General features: G+C 43.9%; 1 protein-coding gene across 5 annotated transcripts in view; it reads left to right on the top strand.

Annotated features, from left to right (window-relative positions):
- Positions 1–12,354, top strand: part of adgrv1 (adhesion G protein-coupled receptor V1) — a 986,427-nt gene extending 974,073 nt beyond the window's left edge. For all 5 annotated transcript variants that reach the window (XM_085989059.1, XM_085989068.1, XM_085989050.1 and 2 more), the window contains 2 exons: positions 540–717; positions 11,853–12,354. In XM_085989059.1, coding sequence (XP_085845185.1) covers positions 540–717; positions 11,853–11,971 — 297 coding nt within the window. In that variant the 3' untranslated portion in view covers positions 11,972–12,354. The remainder of the gene's footprint in view (positions 1–539; positions 718–11,852) is intronic.
- The last annotated feature ends 2,269 nt before the right edge of the window (positions 12,355–14,623 follow it).

Here is a 14,623-nt window from a genome sequence, read left to right as displayed (position 1 = left end):
TGAGTGTTAGTAGGTAGAGATTGTTGGTGGGTGAGCGCTGGGGCTGTGGTGCTTTGGGCAGTGTGTGAAGCTTGTGGTACAGATGGTGGTATGTAGCATTTGTTGAAGCACTCAATCACCCTGACCACCCGACTGAGGTGGATCTGCCATGAGTCTGCTTCAGTCCTCTGGCTCCTTCTCCTTATTGTGCTTCTCCTTGCTGAGGCTGCTGCACAGCCAGTAATGCTGAGAATGAGGAGCTGCAGTATCAATGAACCTCCCCTTTAAGTACGGGGAAAAGGCTGTGACAATGACGAGTTGAGATTAGACTGCACCCGATATTGGTCCACCCTTTGAGTGTAACGCCACTGAGTGAGGTCTTTAAGACTTGATTTAGTGCCCCAATCATTTCTTTGAGCAGTGAGAATGAATTTTGTGTGCTGTCTAAAGCATTAGCGCCTGGCGCTTATTCTCAAACTTTTCTAAAGATACCGCCCATTCCTGGGCTATAATTAATTATACTTAAGTTTCTAATTGTTAGAAGTTTATTCTTTCTTTAGATACCTGCTGACTGGGAACGAGCCTCTTTGAGACCTATCAGTCAAGCAAGCAGTATCTTCAAGCAGAGTCCACAGAATGGCAGCACCTATGCCACTACAGGGAGTTATGCCAACAGCAACCTGGTGGCAGATGAGGAGTCACAAGAGTTTGATGATTTAATATTTGCCTTAAAAACTGGTGAGTGGTTAATACATAATCTGCTGATAGAAGTGAACATACCTTATTTACCAGATGATTAGTCCATGCAAAGCAGACCTGATGGCACCACCAGGAAGAACTGTAATATTGGATGTTTCCATGGTAGCATGCCCATCACAGCCATGCCTTCATTGGCAAGAATCAGGCCACAGTTAACCATTACTGCCACTGCCTGTGCCAGCCCTTTGCTACATGGTAGCTGCAGGTATCCTTATAGCAAATAGCACAGCTCTGCCTTCCTGCAGACCCAGATCCTGAGATGTCCATGCTCCATGGCCATTGCCAAATAGGTGTGCAGGGCCTACAGGAATGGTTAGTGGCATCTTGGCAGGTGCAGCTAATCAGGCTACGCTGACTCTTCATCACCGTTACATCCCAATGAAAGCATGACATAGTGTGATTGGAGTGCTTCCAAGGAAGCATCCAACATTACTGTTAGTCATACATTCACGTATCTTAGTGATACCATCTGCTCTACTGTTGCAGATTCCTTGGGAAAAGTAGCCTCTGCACGGACTAATCATCTCCCAAAGTGAGGTATGTTCGCCTGAATCTAAGGTGCAGTTGCATATCAATGGGTGTGCACAGATCATTTCCTGTGCAGCCAAGCCTACTTGGCATACTCCTCCTCTTCCAAATATGTCAGATAGGGGATTCCCACTGCAAAACTATTTGGTGCTAGGGGGCCAGGAATAAAATAATTTACAACTGGTGCACAAGAAACCAAGGCCTAGAAATTCAGTAAGGCGCCGCCAGCTTTGCGGCCAGTTACCGGCCAAAGAGGGCTTCTGCGCCAATAGAGGAGTTTGCGCTGATATTCAGCGCAGCGGTAATGGCGGCGGCAGCCGTTAGCGCTGCGCCGGCACCAATGACGTCATCGGTGTGCACAGTGCCCCGGTTCCGCCCCGATACCGGCCCGACCCCCATATTTAGTTGCGGCCGCCTCTTCCGCAGCGGCCGCAAACAGCGATCAGAAAACGGGGCCGTACTGTAGCGTTAGTGGGGCAAGTTAAGGCGGATGTGCGGCTGGCCGCTTTTTTGGCGGCCGCCTGCCCGCACCTCCTTCCCCGGCTTCCTCCACCCCCCCCCCCCCCCCGCGGCATTGCCGGCTGCTTTCCGCGAACCCGGCACTTCTCCGTGGTGCCGGGCTCATTTGCCGGCACTATCCAGCGGCGATCTCCCCGTTGCAGGCACCTCCCCCTTAAGAGAAGGAGGAGGCCTGCAGTACCGCAGCCTGCCGCTCCGCAGCGGGTGGCGCAGCGGCGCCTAGAGCGCTGAAATTCAGTTTCAGCGCCCCAAGCGGGGGCGGGCACACCCTGGAATAGCGCCCGGTTCCGACTTGGGGTGCAAAAACTGAATATCTGACGGGCGCAACTGGCTCCGCGCTCAGCGCTAACTTTTGGGCGCACGCCAGCTGGCGGGCCCAAAGTGAATTTCTAGGCCCAAGTGCCAGCAGCAAAAACAACACAAAAAAGAAACATTTTGAGAAAGGACCAAAATAGACTTATTACTATATCATTTCCATGACCTCTAGCAGCACTAATGCCCATTTGAATTGCCTGCTATTTACCTGGACATCCTGCACGCCAAAACAGCAGAAACTGGTGAGCAGGATAGACACACTCCAAATACATATTGAAATGAAGCGCCCATTTGTTTGACGCAGGCACTTTCACCACTGCTGGTCCCGCCCACTGGAAAATGCATTGGCACACCACACACTTCCATTGGCACACCACACACTTCCATTGGCACACCACACACTTCCATTGGCACACCACACACTTCCATTGGCACACCACACACTTCCAGCTACCCAATTAACACCCAAAAATGTAATGGTAAAGTGAGAAAAATCCAGGCTAAGTTTTTTCCCCTACATCCCATGAAAAAAATATTGTTACTATCTCTATAACCTTCAATCCCCTTTCTCAACCGATACCAACTCAGTTTCTTTTTAAAAACAGCAATTGATCCTGAAACAACTACTTTTTCTGGAAGTTTGTTTGACATTTAAACTATCCTGTGGAAAAAGTTTTTTTTAATTATCTCTAACCTTGCTTGAGGCTATGGCTTAGAAATTCAATTAAACCCGAAAACGGGCAGTGCTGCCGCGGGCTAAGGTTAATGGCCACCCGCAAAAAGAGCGCAGGCAGCGCCAGTATTTTGGTGCTGCCTGATGATTTAAATGAGCGGAGCACAGAATCTCCCATGTAACGCACTCTTTTCAGCGGTAACATCAGCAGGAAGCCAAAGGTCGCATCTAAAGAATTGGTGCAGCGTTCATGAACAGTCACCTATTAACAATGAAAGACTGTGGCACAGATGTCGTTAAACTTTTGTATGAGAAATCAATTGAAATAATTTTTTAAAAATAGTCATAGAGTGATAACGGCACAGAAGGAGGCCATTCGGCCCATCGAGTCCGTGCCGGCTCTCGGTAGAGCAATCCAGTCAGTCCCATTCCCCCGCTCTATCCCCATAGCCCTGCAAGTTTATTTCCCTCAAGTGCCTATCCAGTCTCCCCTTGAAAACATTGAGTGTTTCCGCTTCCACCACATCCGTCGGCAGTGAGTCCCAGGTCCTTACCACTCCCTGCGTAAAAAAGTTTTCCTCACATTCCCCCCTGTATCTCTTGCCCAAAACCTTAAATCTGTGTCCCCTAGTCCTTGTACCATCAACTAGTGGGAACAGCCTTTCCCCATCTAGCCTATCCAAACCAGTCATAATCTTGTACACCCATCAAATCACCCCTCAACCTCCTTTGCTCTAATGAAAACAAATCCAGCTTCTCCAACCTGTCCTTGTAGCTAAGATCCCCCATCCCCGGAACCATTCTGGTAAATCTCCTCTGCACCCTTCACATCCTTCCTAAAGTGCGGTGACCAGAACTGGACGCAATACTCCAGTTGTGGCCTAACCAGCGCTTTATAAAGGTTCAGCATAACTTCTCAACTTTTGTACTCAATACCTCTATTTATGAAGCCCAAGATCCCATATGCTTTGCTAACCACTCTCTCAATATGTCCTGCCACCTTCAGGGACCTATCCACATTAACTCCCAGGTCCCTCTGTCCCTGCACACGCTTTAAAACTGTGCCATTAAGTGTATGGCCCAGAAATTCAGGTCGGGGGCTTCCCACGGGTGAAAGCCCCCGACCTGCACTTACCTTGCGCGCCGGCCGTTGAGCTGTGGGCCCGCGTGGAATTCCGATCCGGGGCCTGCTCCAGCTGCCGGTGCGCAGTGCTTGCGTATACCAGGGGCGCAGTTAGTTCGATGCGGCCCCTGGGATCACGTGGGCCATGGGGAGCCAATCGGAGCAGGGAATGCTCCATTCATAAGATTGACACGAAGAGCTGTCAAAACTTATAAATACTACGGCCCCAAAACATCACTAAATCTTCAAATAAATTTTTTAAAAACATCAAATTTTTAAATAATCTATAAATTACATGAAATAACTATTTTAAACAATTATTTAAATTTTTGAAAAAAATAATTTTATTTTCTAACGGGGCTAAAAATAAACTTAACTTGCTTTAAAGTATTTAAAAATAATAAACCTGTGGAAAAAATGTTTTAATTTTAATTAATTCACCACTTACCTTGTAAAAACCAGGCCTTACGCCTGCTTTTTATATGTCTAACTTCTGGAGACTTACCCTCCCGGGAAAACCTGTTAAAAAAAAAAACTAAGTTCGATGCGCACGCGCAGCCTCTCCCGCACACGCGTTCGACCTCTGAACCCTGCTTTCAGGGGAACGGAAGTGCCGGTTTCCTGTGCATGCGCAGTGCATGCAGGAAACCGGCACTTCCATTGGGCCTACGGGCGAGTACCCCATGCGTACTCACCCGTGGAGACCCGAATTTCTGAATATTGCCTCTCCCTGTTCCTTCTGCTAAAATGCATCACCTCACACTTCTCTGTATTAAATTCCATCTGCCACGTGTCTGCCCATTCTGCTAGCCTTTCTATGTCCTGTTGCAGTCGATTGATATCATCCTCACTGTTTGCCACACCCCAAGCTTGGTGTCATCGGCAAATTTAGAAGTTCTACTCTGTATTCCAATATCCAGGTCATTTATACATATCAAAAAAAGCAGTGGCCCCAGCACTGACCCTTGGGGAACACCACTGTCTACCATCCTCCTGTCTGAAAAACAGTTATTTACCACAACTCGCTGTTTTCTGTCCTTAAGCCAATTCCTTATCCAAGCTGCCACTGACCCACCTATTCCATGAGCCTCAATTCCTTATCCAAGCTGCCACTGACCCACCTATTCCATGAGCCTCAATTTTGTTAACCAGCCTTCTATGTGGTACTTTGTCAAACACCTTCTGAAAATCCATGTAGAAAACATCCATTGCATTCCCTTCATCAATCCTCTCTGTTATTTCATCAAAAAATTCAATTAGATTAGTCAAACACAATCTTCCTTTTACAAACCCGTGTTGGCTCTCCTTAATTAGCTTAAACCTCTCCAAATGCCCGTTAATTTTTTCCTTGATTATTGTTTCTAAAACTGTACCCACCACTGATGTTAAGCTGACCAGCCTGTAGTTACTAGGATTGTCCTTACACCCTTTCTTGAACAAGGTGTCACATTTGGCACTTTCCAATCCTCAGGCACCTCCCCCGCATCTAGAGATGATTGGAAAATTATGGCAAGCCCTTCCGCTATCTCCTCCCCCAATTCCCTTAGTAACTTGGGATGCAAGCCATCTGGACCAGGCAACTTGTCCACTCTTAGCATACCCAGTCTTTCTAGTCCATCCTGTCCATAAATTTTCACCACTTCCATTGCTTCTACCTTTTCCACTTCAACAAATATTTTTTCAGAATCCACCTCCTTACCGATACAATGTACTCATTGTGTATTCTAGCCTTGCCCTACACCTCTAAGCATATATCACCTTCTTTGTCTCTAATAGGCCCCACCCCGCCTCTTACTACCCGCTTACTGTTTACATGCCAGTAGAAGATTTTTGGGTTCCCTTTTATGTTAACCATCATTCTACTCTCTCATTCTCTCTTTGTCAATCTTATTCTTATCTTCACTTCCCCTCTCAACTTACAGTATTTGGTCTGGGTCTCCCTTGAAGAAGTCACCTGACATGCATCATACACCCTCTTTTTTTGTTTCATCATCTTCTCTATCTCCCTCGTCATCCAAGGAGCCCTTGCTTTGGTTCTCTTACCCTTCCCTCTTGTTGGAATGTACCTAGCTTGTACTTGGAACATCTCCTCCTTAAAGATCACCCATTGTTCCGTTACAGTTTTTCCTGTCAGTCTTTGGTTCCATTTTACCCTGGCTAGATTCTTTCGCATCCCATTGAAGTTAGCCCTATTCCAGTTTAGAAGTTCCACTCTAGATTGTTCCTTGCTCCTCTCCATTGCTAATCTAAATCTTATGATATGATGATCACTCGTACCCAAGTGTTCTCCCACAGACACTTGGGAACATGAACCTCGTGGTCACGAGATTACTGTAAATCATGCGAAAGAGAGTTACATTTTTAACAGCAGACTTTTGAAGAACTCTTGGTGAGAATATGGTGTTAAATTTTCCTTAATTCTTGACCGTTTAAAAACAGACTTGAAAACTTTGCATATTATGTTATCAGTTTCTAAACTAGAAAACCCAATTGATAAAGTTTAAGGAAATGCAGCTTTGATTTTTTCCTGAGATTCTTACAAGTGTAGTACAGTAAAGTATTTACCACCTGCAATGTTTGACTGACCAGGGGGTAGATTTGATGCATCACATTGGAAGCACTTTTCACTCCAATTACATAAGCTGAGCAGCTGTTTACTGTAGAGTTTATAGCTCACCACCACTTTCTCCTGGCTCTATGCGCTGTCAACGGCTGCACGCACGGGCGTGCTTTGGAGAGGGTGGTAAGAGGAGCGGCGGCGTCCAAAATCGATGAGCGTGCATCAATCCAGTGTTACATGCCGACTGACGCCAAGTGCCTGGTAATTAAAATACTTGCGTTGAGTGCAGGCAACGGCAGCACTGCCGGCCTGTCCAGTATGGTGGCCGCCCCGTTCTGCGCTGGAAGTGGGCGGAAGCCATTTTTTCTTCAAAACCGGCCTTAATGGCCGGTGCTAAAGGTTTGAATTTATAGGCATTTGAATTTTGTAGTTGTGCCCTCTAGTACATTGCTTATCAAATAATATGTTCTTTAAATGTTCTTCTTTTCACCGCAAGGAATGTTTACAAGTATTTTTGCCACAATGCTTGTTAGGAAAACTGGCATGTAATTACCAGGTTCATGCCATTGTATCTTTTTGAATATTGGATCTACATTTGCAACTCTTCTGTCCTCAGGTACTTCTTGAGGTTTTATGGAGCCCTGAAAAATACCAATCAAAGCATCACTAATGTCACTTTTTGTTCCTTGAGGACTCTAGGATGTAACTCATCCGGCACAGGAACTTTGTAGATGTTTAATCCTTCCAGTTTCTACAAAACACATTTTTACTAATTTATTTATTTGCTTTGAGACCACGTGAGCTTCAAAGATGTGGGTGAGAATTTTAACCCCCGGGTGGGCAAGCAGCCTAGCGAGCAGCCAGCCCGTCCTAGAATAGCAATGGGAACCCCAAACGATTTTAACGACCGGATCTCATAAACATGCCACTGGCCAACTTCCTGCCCAAAATGGGAGGGCAGTCTGTGGAAAGTGCAGCCCATAAACTGCTCACCATGTCCAAGGTAAGTGCTGGAATGGTCAGCGGTTCGCAAGGTGGGGGGGGAGTGTCCAGGGCGAGAGAGGCCTACACTTAACTGCTAAAGGAGCTTTTTTTAAGCAGTTCGATCAGCCCCCATTACAAGGAACTGATATGCACAATGGAGCAGGCATCTTCAGGGGGTCCAGGCCAGGATCCAGGTGGGCACCATCTAAATGCCAGTTCATCCCAATGTCCAGGTCATCAGGCAAGCCAGCACCAAGGAAATTCCCCCTCTCCTCATCCCTGCCTGCTCTGACATCAGCGCCATGTTTGAGGTGGACAGGAGTTCCGCCCTAACCAGGCCCTTGTGTGAATTACAAGCAGACATGATTCAGAGTGGAGTCCTTGTGTCCCAGGAGCACTGTTGGTGCCACGGAATTTCGGCCTCTATATCTGTGAGGCCTGTATTTTTCAGTATCAGTAAGATTTGTAAGAGTTTTACCTGATATGATGTAGTGCTTCAGTAAATTTACCATATTATAGCAATGAGCAAGCCACTATTGTGTTTAGGCGGACATGGGACCATGGTAAGCACCGGAAATTGTGCTGCAAGTCCCAGGTTAGCCACAAGCAATGCCACAGGTGAGCTACTAGTGTGGAAAACAGTCTGTTCTGATAAAAAAAATTACCTTGGATCTAACCAAATCCATATATTAAGGCATGCATGATTGAGGGACTAGTGCTGATATAAGCTTAAAAAAGTCTTCATGAAAAAGTACTTGGCAAACCTTTCTTAATTCATGATGCAGTAACATAAATCATGTTGAAATGCAACATCCTGTCTCCTGCACGTGGTATCATCGTGGCTGTTCTTCCTCCCCAAACAAGAAAACAGTTCATCAAATAGGATTTCATGAAGCCAATGCCCTTAAATACAGATCTTTATGAAGAGTTATTACATGTAGGCTTACAGCAGAGAGTTTTGCTGCAGTACAATCTTGTACATGCATTCTATTTTAGCAGTCGTAAACTTAAAGGTGTGTGTTCAGCATAGGTTACAGGACATTAAGGACTAGTTAAGTATGAGTCAAATGCAACTCTTAAAATAGACATCACTGTAATAAAACCAATTTAATGATGCACTTTGTGACCTAGCAACATAACATAGCAACTGCTATGATTTATAAACTGGGCCCAGTGCTAAACTGCTTTGCTCCTGATGTGATATCATCTCATTGGGTGACTCTCTATTTATTTTAATACACTTTACTTGGGTAAAGTATATATTTTTTATATTTGTTCATGGGATTTGGGCATTGCTGGCAAGGCCAACATTTATTGCCCACCCCTAATTTCCCTTGAGAAGGTGGTGGTGAGCTGCCTTCTTGAACCGCTGCAGTCCGTGTGGTGAAGGTACTCCCACAGTGCTGCTTAGCATACTTCTTTGTAGAGGTTTGGTACAACTAAGTGGCTTGCAGAGGGCAGTTAAGAATCAACCACGTTGCTGTGGGTCTGGTGTCACATATAGGCCAGACCAGATAAGGATGGCAGATTTCCTTCCCTAAAGGACATTAGTGAACCAGATGGGTTTTTACGACAATCTGGTAGTTTCATGGTCATCATTGCTGATACTAGCTTTTTATTCCAGAATTATTTAATTAATTGAATTTAAATTCCCCAGCTGCCGTGGTGGGATTTGAGCTCTTGTCTCTGGATCATTAGTCCAGGCCTCTGGATTACTAGCCCAGTAACATAACCACTATGCTACCGTACCCTAAAATAATCAAGTGACTGATAGCAAATGATCAGTTTCCATTATGTTGTATTTTATAATATCTTACAAGGAGAACTGAAATAGATAAAGAATATATATTAGTCTTCTACAGGAGAAGGCAAATATTACATGACTTTGTCTCTCACGAGTTAAGTTACGAGGCCAGATTACTTATGCCCCAAATAGAATTGTTTCCATATCTCATGTATAAACATACAGTAATTATTTATGAAACAGCTGGAAAATATTGTCATTGTGAAAAGGTACTGTATAATTTACTTTAATTTACAAAAATATGCAGTAGCTTCCTTCCATTGAGGTGATGTGGAACTCAGCAGAATCAGGTGATTCAGTCAGATATAGGTCATTGCTATGTCAAAACCCTGGGTTAGGTACACACTGTTCTTGTGCCGTTTAGCAACTGTATGCCACGTGCCAGCATAAACTTTCTTTCCTTTGCCTCCACTCCTGAAGATCCTGACACATGCTGGGATGTGGTTCCATGGGCTCTGGCAACCTGCCCAGTATGTCACTCAAGTGTCCATTCTTTGTGTGTGAACATAGATCTGTATTGGCCAGCTCATTGAGTTAGGAAGGGTAACAACACATTGTCAAAGATAACTTTTTAGGAGATCTTGAAGATGGATTGAGATGCAACAAGGCAGAGTGATTTAGGGAAAGAATTACAAAATCCAGGACCACGAAGAAGAGTTTGATGCACACTAGGCCAGAGTCAGCAAAGAAAAGTGTGCATAAAAGGGCAGAGGGATAAACCCGGCAACTACAGGCCATTCAGCCTAACGTCGGTATTGGGGAAACTTTTAGAAACAATAATCCGGGAAAAAATGAATTGGCATTTGGAAAAGTATGGGTTAATAAATAAAAGTCAGCACGGATTTGTTAAAGGCAAATCGTGTTTGACTAACTTGATTAAGTTCTTTGAAGTAACAGAGAGGGTTGATGAGGGCAGTGCAGTTTATGTTGTGTATATGGACTGTCAAAAGGCGTTTGAAAAAGTACCATAATTATTGTTAGCACAATTGAAGTCCATGGAATGAAATGGACAGTGCAGCATGGATACAAAATTGACTATGGGACAGAACAAAGAGAGTAGTGGGGAATGGTTGTTTTTCAGACTAGAAGGAAGTATTCACTGGTGTTCCCAGGGGTCAGCATTAGGACCACTGCTCTTTTTGATATATATTAATGACCTGGACTTGGGTATACAGGGCATCATTTCAAAGTTTGTAGATGATACAAAACTCAAAAATGTAGTAAACAATGAGGTGGATATACATGGCAGATGAAATTTAAGGCAGAGAAGTGTGAAGTGATACATTTTGGTAGGAAGAATGTGGAGAGGCAATATGAACTAAATGGTACAATTTTAAAGGGGTGCAGGAACAGAGAGACTTGGGAGTGTATGTACACAAATCTTTGAAGGTGGTAGGACAAGTTGAGAAGGCTGTTAAAAAAATAATGAGATCCTTGGCTTTATTAAGAGAAATAGAGTACAAAAGCAAAGAAGTGATGCTAAACCTTTAGAAAACTCTGGTTCGGCCTCAGCTGGAGTATTGTGTTCAATTTTGGGCACCACACTTTTTAGGAATGATGTCAAGGCCTTGGAGAGAGTGCAGAAGAGAGTACTAGAACGCACCAGGGATGAGGGACTTCATTTATGTGGCGAGATTGGAGAAGCTGGGGTTGTTCTCCTTAGAGCAGAGACGGTTAAGATGAGATTTGATAGAGGTGTTCAAAATAATGAATATTTTTGATAGAGTAAATGAAGATAAACTGTTTCCAGAAGGGTCAGTAACCAGAGGACACAGATTTATGGTGATTGGCAAAAGAACCAGAGGCAACATGAGGAAACATTTTTTTACACAGCGAGTTGTTGTAATCTGGAATGCACTGCCTGAAAGGGTGGTGGAAGCAGATTCAATGGTAACATTCAAAAGAGATTTGGATAAATTACAGAGCTATGGGGAAAGAGCAGGGGAGTGGGACTAATTGGATAGCTCTAATAAAGAGCCAGCACAGGCATGATAGGCTGAATGGCCTCCTTCTGTGCTGCATCATTCTATGATTCTATGAAAAAGAAAATATAGAACTGGAGGAGTTTGTAGAGGTAGGGTGGGACAAGGAGGAAGTGCATTTTATAAACAGGCACGAGGATTTTGAAGTCAATGCATTGAAGGAAGAGGAGCAAGTAGTGTCTGACAACGAAAAGGGTGATAGCTGAGCACAATTTAGTATGGGCTAGGATCAAAGTGGTAGCATTTTGGATGAGTTTGAGTTTAAACCAGATCCTGTCCTCACCGATGTTCACATGTGTGCTTTCTAAAGGGCGTTATTGGATAGCGATTAGAAGCAGGAACCCGAGCTGATTTTTTATAACTTTAGCCCAGAGACACTGAGCCCAATTATTTAGTACTATAAGTGCTATCCCAATGTATATCAGCTTGCTCAGCACAACACACGGTTCAGTGCCACACTACATGGTTCATTTATCCATTGAGCCTTTTGGAGAATTTCTATGCTGCCATTTTCAAAAGGATACCCTTCAGTGGCTTGAGAGTTATTTCCAGGCCATAAACTCTTATTGAAAAGAACAAATATGCCTCTCCTAATGATTCTAAATGAGTGTTTCCTCTTGCTTCAGGTGCAGGCCTCAATGCCAGTGATAATGAATCATATCACGGAAGCCAAGATGGTGGAAGCATTGCTAATTCGCAGATTGTGGAGCTCCGAAGAATACCAATAGCAGACACTCACCTCTAACACCCTTATGTGCTTTTTAAATCAAATTTGTCCATATTTTTATACTTTTCAGACGTACTTCTTTGCACTAAAATTTTGCATTTAAATATGTAGAACAGTGTTATACTTTTCAATGTTTGTACAACATTTTTGTAATGTTTAACTGATTATGACCTTAGCCTTCAAACAAATCTATTTAAAAAGCATTTCCTGTAGGTTTTTTTTTACATAGTTGCAGAGAAGTAAATTAAATCACTGTGATTAACTTGGATGTACAATTTATGTAGAATTTAGAGACAAACTCTAAAATAAAAACTAGCAATAAATTACTTGTGTAAAACATTTACATCTTTCTGTAGAAATAACACAATAAAAAGTATTTTGTGTTCAGTTCTGATAGCGTGTGCAAAAAGCAAGCCAGTTTTAAGTTCTTCCTATGGTGTTACTCTTGTATATCATATGCTGACTTAGCACATACTCTTACTGCAACAATAACAACTTGCATTTATATAGCGCCTTTCTCATAGTAAAAACATCCCAAGGTGCTTCACAGTAGCGTAATCAGACAAGATTTGTCTGACTTGCCTCTGCCAGCCAGAGGGCCTCTGAGACCACTAGCAGACTTTTGCCCAAAACAGTAAGAGGTTCTGATCAATGTTCCCTTTAAGCTGCGCAGCCACTCTGCAGCTTACATGCAGCCGGCTCACCGGCTTTTAAATCGGAAAAACCCACGCATGCGCGGTATTTTGAATGAGTCGCGCAGCCCCTTAAAGGGGCTGGGCACCCAAAAACAATTAAAGGGAACATTGGTTCTGAGTACCCTTGTATGCAATTTTAATGGATGAGGAGGAAGAAGAGTGTAGGATGGAGAAAGCCAGAGAAAGGCAATATTTGAGGAGACATTGGGGTCTAAATTAATTTTCTTGCACTCATTTAATGGGCCTAAAACAGGCGCAACAATAACCAATCCAGCAGTGCAGAGGCCTGCACCCAATCTTAATGGGAACATTTCAGATCTAGACTCCCAAATTTGGATCTTGCAATGCTCAAGCTTCGATTGCCATTTCTGGGTCTTGAGCAGCCTAACCAGCAGTCCTTAAAGGGAATGCTGGAGGCCACTCAAAAAAGGCCCCAAAACATGGAAGGTTTTTATTATTTTGTGGAATTGGAAGGAGCAGGAGTGTTCCTACTGGCTCCACAAAACAATGCAGGCCACTATTGGCCCACCCTTGCTCCCTTCCTGATCATTCCCTCCTTCTCCCGGACTTGACACGGGTCAAATATCATAAGGCCCCAACAGGTGAACTGCACTGGGGCACCTGATTGGCAGCCGCAACTTGCCTGTTTTATTCTGTTGAAGCCTAAGGATGAATTTACTTCTGCAGTCAGGCATTTATATTCATGCACGCCATCACTGGACGCCTCCAGAATTGCACCTAATATGGGGTATTAACTCCCAATGTTATATAAAATATTACCCCCCACTTCAAATAATTTACACGTCACGCATATGCTATGAAGACCTTAATTAGAGGCTTTGGGGAAAATTTGGTGGCACCCCCTTTGTGTCGCTAACTTCGCCGGCGCGCTAAAAGTACATGCTATCAAAGATCACGAGATGCTGCTGGGCACTTCATACAAAGTACCTCTGGGCCTATGCAGGCACCTTCCTTTCAGCATTCCAATGACTTGATCAATTCTTACCCTTGTCTTCATGTGATCTTCATTGTAATGCTCCTCTGCAGCACTGGTGGTACTACGAAGCTGCATCATGAGCCATAGGAGTAACAAGTATCCCTTGTCAACTAGCAGCCATGCTGGCCCTTGCCACTGCTGTTAAAATAGAGCTGAAACATTGGACTGATAAAAGCATCATTACTTTCATGACATGTTGGAACCTGTAATGATGCTTTTATACTTTATCCTAAATGTCCCTAAAGTCATTTGAAATGCAAAGAAATTGGAAGATAATGTATGTTTCTGCAGCACCCAATGATGCCAAGCAACTGCAACTTTCAATCAGTCGACCTATATCTCTGATTGACCTGGTAATTTAGATCTTAGATCATTTTCTCACCTCAAATCTCAGCTTTTACACTGTATATGTTTCTTCACCACTGGGCTCTTCTGATCATTGTTTCATATCTATCTATTTCAAACGTTCTGCAACCACACACATTCTGTAAACCAGTTTTATTTTGTTTGACATAGCGCAGATTTTATGAAATTAAATTGAAACATAGGAACAGGAGTAGGTCATTCAGCCCCTTGAGCCTGTTCAGCCATTTAATTAGGTCATGGCTTTTTTCTTTATTCATTCATGGGATATGGGCATCGCTGGCAAGGCCAGCATTTATTGCCCATCCCTAATTACCCTTGAGAAGGTGGTGGTGAGCCGCCGCCTTGAACCACTGTAGACCGTGAGGTGAAGGTACTCCCACAGTGCTGTTAGGGAGAGAATTCCAGGATTTTGACCCAGCGACAATGAAGGAATGGTGACATATTTCCAAGTCAGGATGGTGTGTGACTTGGAGGGAAACTTGGAGGTGTTGGTGTTCCCATGTGCCTGCTGCCCTTGTCCTTCTAGGTGGTAGAGGTCATGGGTTTGGAAGGTGCTGCCGAAGAAGCCTTGACAAGTTGCTGCAGTACATCTTGTAGATGGTACACACTGCA

Source organism: Somniosus microcephalus, chromosome 1, assembly GCF_052327205.1.
Source record: "Somniosus microcephalus isolate GS21.2 chromosome 1, FLI_Smic_1.0, whole genome shotgun sequence".
NCBI lineage: Eukaryota > Metazoa > Chordata > Chondrichthyes > Squaliformes > Somniosidae > Somniosus > Somniosus microcephalus.
This window is presented reverse-complemented; position numbering and strand designations above follow the sequence as displayed.